Source organism: Charadrius vociferus, unplaced genomic scaffold (assembly GCF_000708025.1).
Source record: "Charadrius vociferus isolate BGI_N301 unplaced genomic scaffold, ASM70802v2 scaffold2, whole genome shotgun sequence".
In the NCBI taxonomy this organism is placed as follows: domain Eukaryota; kingdom Metazoa; phylum Chordata; class Aves; order Charadriiformes; family Charadriidae; genus Charadrius; species Charadrius vociferus.
The window spans coordinates 1,313,807-1,319,061 of NW_009647595.1; the positions used below are offsets into that span (position 1 = coordinate 1,313,807).

At 43.3% G+C, this 5,255-nt stretch overlaps 1 protein-coding gene across 1 annotated transcript in view; it reads left to right on the forward strand.

Moving 5' to 3' along the window:
* UTP23 (UTP23, small subunit (SSU) processome component, homolog (yeast)) overlaps positions 1-4,807 on the forward strand; it is a 17,567-nt gene extending 12,760 nt beyond the window's left edge. The window contains exons 2-3 of the mRNA XM_009881025.1: positions 2,120-2,294; positions 4,309-4,807. Coding sequence (XP_009879327.1) covers positions 2,120-2,294; positions 4,309-4,695 — 562 coding nt within the window. The 3' untranslated portion in view covers positions 4,696-4,807. The remainder of the gene's footprint in view (positions 1-2,119; positions 2,295-4,308) is intronic.
* The last annotated feature ends 448 nt before the right edge of the window (positions 4,808-5,255 follow it).

Consider the following 5,255-nt stretch of genomic DNA (forward strand, 5'->3'; position numbering starts at 1 on the left):
AGTTAACTTGCAGAGGGGGAGGAGCTTCTCTCGGTACCGACGGCCTGACCGAAGGTGGCGGGAACTGCTGAGGGGCGAGGTGGGGCGAGGGGCAGCGCCGGTGTGTGGGGAGTGCCCCGGGTGGGCCCCGGTTCCCGCTGCCAGCCTCTTCTGGGCAAAGCGAGGGCAAGGGAGGCACCCTCGGATCTCTCGGGCAGGGAGGGAATTACTGCTTGTGTGGCGTCTCAGCCTGCCGGGAAGGGGTCGTTTCCAAAGTAGCTGTTCTCAAGGGAGAGCAAGGATGTGCTAGACAGGTGTGGAGGTAAAGCATGCCCGTTACGTATGTAAGTTGCCTTGAAGTTGCCTTTGTTTTCACTTGGCTTTGTGTATGACAAAATCCAACCACCAACCTGACACTGCGAAAATCACCAAGATCATCGAGTTCCCACGTCCCTGACACCTCCCGCTAGACCAGGTTGCTCAAAGCCCCATCCAGCCTGGCCTGGAACACCTCCAGGGATGGGGCATCCACAGCTTCTCTGGGCAACCTGTGCCAGTGCCTCGCCACCCTCACAGTAAAGATTTTCTTCCTAATATCTAATCTAAATCTACCTTATTTCAGTCTAAAACCATCTTATCACTACATTCCCTGACAAAGAGTCCCTCTCCAGCTTTCCTGTCGGCCCCCTTTAGGTACTGGAAGGGGCTGTAAGATCTCCCAAGAGCCTTCTCTTCTCCAGGCTGTACAACCCCAACTCTCTCAGCCTCTCCTCATAGCAGAGGTGCTTCAGCCCTCTGATCATCTTCATGGACCTCCTCTGGACCTGCTCTAACAGGTCCATGTTCTTCTTGTGCTGGGGGTCCAGAGCTGGATGCAGGACTCCAGGTGGGTTCTCACAAGAGCAGAGTAGAGGGGCAGAACCACCACCCTCTCCCCTCACTTGGATTTCTGCAATGACAGAATAGCCAACTGCCCATCATGGAGGCAAGTACTGAAAATACCAGGAAGATGTGTACCCTAGGCTACAGAAATAAAACTGAGCCATCTTACAAAGCATACAGACCTGGCCTGTACTTCTAGACAGTAGGAAGTATCGAGTCATGACCTCAGCTGTGAAAGGTTCAGGAATCACTTTGATCCAAACTGTATTCCAGTCATGTCTAAATGTCACTACTTGCTTCATCCATTTAGTAATATTTGTTGATCTTTTTGACCTGTTTTCACGTAGGGTAGCTGAATGGACTCGTTTTCTCTGCTGTGAGAATGCTAGGTTGGTGACGCAGCACCTCAATGGCCTGACCAGAGCTTCCCTGAGGAAATGAGCTGGCCCGCTGTGAGGGGCTTTGCAAAAAGAACAGGCTCAAGTCTCCACAAAGACTGACCTCAAAGGCTAAACTTTCTTCTCTGGACAGAAGAGTAGTTGCTACCATATCCTTGAAGTTGTGTTTCAAGGCCATACATTCCTGCCACTGTCCGCATTTAATAGCAAGATTCAGTGGCTGGAGTAAGTTAGGTTTCATCTCCTGTTCATTTCTGAGTATCCAAGTTAGCATCCTCATAGACTGCTACACTGTCCTGTGTGAATGTCTGTGCTGAGTGCTGCTAAGAGGAGTATTTTAGGTTTGCATTTTATTGTCTAGTTCATATGTTGTGGAGCCATTAACTTCCAGATTTTTAATCATATGGACAGTCTTTTTTCTTCTGCTGCTTGAGTTGGTTGGATTCTAATAGCAAGTTTGAAGCAAGGTGATGGACGCTAATACAGAGTTTAACTTGCATGTGGTCATTAATCAGTTTTTGCTAATTCAAGTAATTTTATTTGTTAAGTAGCAGTTCGTATGCTAGATGATAGCCAAACATAAATGTAAGGACTTAGCATTGTCACTGACACAAAATATTTTTAAATAGTTTAATATAACTTAATGTTGTTACTGGTTAATCTTGTTTGGGACCAAGGAAGTCTTTCTGTCAATTTCAGATGGGCTACTGCTTTCAGGTTACTGGGTGCCATTTACAAATCAGAGCCTGAACAACTGGGCATTGCTCTTTCCTAATTAACTCATGTCAACCTTTTGCTGTTGCAAAAAATTTGTAGTTATTTTCTCATTTAGAAATCACTGTTGGTTGGGTTTTTTTCAGGTGTGTTCTAAAAGAACTGGAATCACTGGGGAAGGCACTGTACGGGGCAAAATTAATTGCCCAAAGATTTCAAGTTCGAAGCTGTTCTCACCACAAGGATCCTGTGAGTGGTTCAGCCTGTTTACTTTCCATGATTGAAGAAGGCAACCCTCATCACTTCTTTATCGCTACACAGGTAAATGCTCATGGGAAACATAACTCCATTTCACTTGAAGTGATCCTTTGATACCTAAGGATAAGGAGACCTACAGAAACCTCGATTAGGGGTGACTGATGAAGTGAAGTGACTGGATGGGTGGATGAGGGGAGGGCAGTGGATGTTGTCTACCTTGACTTTGGCAAAGCTTTCGACACTGTCTCCCACATCATCCTCACAGGCAAGCTTAGGAAGTGTGGGTTAGATGAATGGACAGTGGGATGGATTGAGAACTGGCTGACAGATAGAGCTCAAAGGGTGGTGGTTAGTAGTGCAGAGTCTAGTTTGAAGTCAGTAATGAGTGATGTCCCTCAGGGGTCAGTACTGGTTCCAGTCCTGTTCAATATATTCATCAATGATCTGGATGAAGGGATAGAGTGTACCATCAGCAAGTTTGCTGATGACACAAAACTGGGAGGGGTTGCTGACATGCCAGAAGGCTGTGCCGCCTTACAGCGTGACCTGGACAGGCTGGAGAGTTGGGTAGAGAGAAACCTTATGAAGTTCAACAAGGGTAAGTGTAGGGTACTGCATCTGGGGAGGAATAACCCCATGCATCAGTACAGGTTGGGGGCTGACCTCCTGGAGAGCAGCTCTGTGGAAGGGAACCTGGGAGTCCTGGTGGACAACAGGATGACCATGAGCCAGCAATGTGCCCTGATGGCCAAGAAGGCAAATGGCACCCTGGGGTGCATCAAGAAGAGTGTGGCCAGCAGGGATCTGCTGGAGAGGGTCCAGCAAAGAGCTACAAAGATGATTAAGGGATTAGAACACCTCTCATATGAGGAAAGGCTGAGGGACTTGGGTCTCCTTAGTCCACAGAAAAGAAGATTGAGGGGGGATCTTATTAATGCTTACAAATACTTAAAGGGAGGGTGCCAGCGGGATGGCAGCAGTCTTTTTTCAGTGGTGCTCAGTGATAGGATGAGGGGTAATGGGCACAAACTTGAACATAGGAAGTTCCATCTTAACATGAGGAGGAACTTCTTTACTTTGAGGGTAGTGGATCACTGGAACAGGCTGCCCAGAGAGGTTGTGGAGTCTCCCACTCTGGAGACATTCAAAACCCGCCTGGATGCTGTCCTGTGCAACCTGTTGTAGGTGACCCTGCTCTGGCAGGGGGGTTGGACTAGATGATCTCCAGAGGTCCCTTCCAACCCTGACCGTTCTGTGATTATTAGATTTTTAAATAGCTTGTGGGGATTAATCTTGTAAAGCCTTACTCACTCTTAAATGTATTTGCTAATTATGAAGTCACGAATCTTTTGTCTTACTTGAACAACTAGATTTTTTACCCTAGAAGGATATTGCTTAGTTCAACAGAAAGTGTATAAAACATACCGACTACTTATTGATGTGTAGGAAAACAACTGGTGAATGTTAATTCACATATTGCTTGTGTGAGCATCTCCTGCCCCAAACTGTTTTGCACAGTAGTCTGAAAAGTGAAATTAAGTGTTGAATGACCATATAACTTCAATTTTAAGAAATTTTTGAGGTTTTAACTAGAGAATAAAGGTAGAACTTGTCTACAAATAAGAAAGGCAAGTGTTTTTCTTAGATCTGTTACTGGGACTGTATGTATAAATTATATACTATGTATATGAAGTGGTTTACAATTGAATTCTGTATACTTATGTAAGATACAAAGAGTTTAAAATGACTTGTAGAAGAAATTTTGTTACATCTTGTGAAGTGGTGGACTGCATACCAATGAACTGGTACTTCTTCTTCAAAAAATGCATGTATGCTTATGCATGCATGAAAAAAGGAAATGTTAATAAATTTTCCATCAGAAGTACAGCTAATCAGAAGGAGAGAAATTGAAATTTAAATTGCTCTGAAAGGCACTGCCACGCATATCTGCTAGATTAAGTTTCTTATCTTTTTCATAATGTAATTTATCTTCATAGTTTTGTATTAAAAGTAGGTGCATTTGAATTGCAAATATCATTTAATCCCAAAATATTGACTAAAGTATTTAATTTTACAGGACCAGGATTTAGCAAACAAAGTGAAAAAGAAGGCTGGCATTCCTCTCCTCTTTATTATTCAGAACACTATGGTGCTAGACAAACCTTCTCCTAAATCCTTGGCGTTTGTTCAAAAGTTGCAGATGAATCAGCTTGTTCCAGAGCACCAAAAACAAAGTATTGTGCAGCTTAAAGAAAAAGAAGGACTAGCACAACAAGAAGGTGCAAAGAGAAGAAAACGTAAAAGGGCAGGTGGCCCCAATCCTCTCAGCTGTCTGAAGAAGAAAAAGAAGAAAACACAGGAGGGTCAGGAGCCTGCTGCTGAAAAGAAGAAAAGAAGAAAAAGAAACCGAAATAGGGTTAAAGCAGAAGCCGTGCAGTCAGTGCAGAAGAATGAAGAAGAATAAACCCATCTTTGTAAACAATGCAGGACTTAAACATTGTTTGAACTTTGCAAAAAAGAAGATAAATATGGAATCATGTGAAATTAAGTTGTTAATATTAAAACTTATTTTTATGAGGTGGTACTGCTTATTACTGCATCTCAGCATTTGCAGGTTTTTGTCCTAATAATTTATTCTGTTGGTTAGTAATTGGGTTTGTGACAAAATACTTGGGAACCCTCATGTTTCATTATTCATTCCAGCATCTTGATTCCTCCCAGACAGTCCACGTGATCAGTAGCGATTTTGTAGAAATGCTTCTTGGGTTTCATATTGGGTTTGGTGGGATACTAGACTTCTTTCTATATCTAGGTTGCCATTCTTACTAAAACTAATTTTGACAGTTGTTCTATTACAGAATGTGGAATTGACCGAAAAGAGCATAGTATCTTATTTATCTGTATTGTTTGAATACAAGAGTTAACTCTTTGCATTGCAAAGTGACAGGGTGCCCTCAAGAAGTCCCTTCCAGCCTAAATTACTCTGTAAACTCCATGTGAAGTGTTATGTCTGTTGTTCATGAT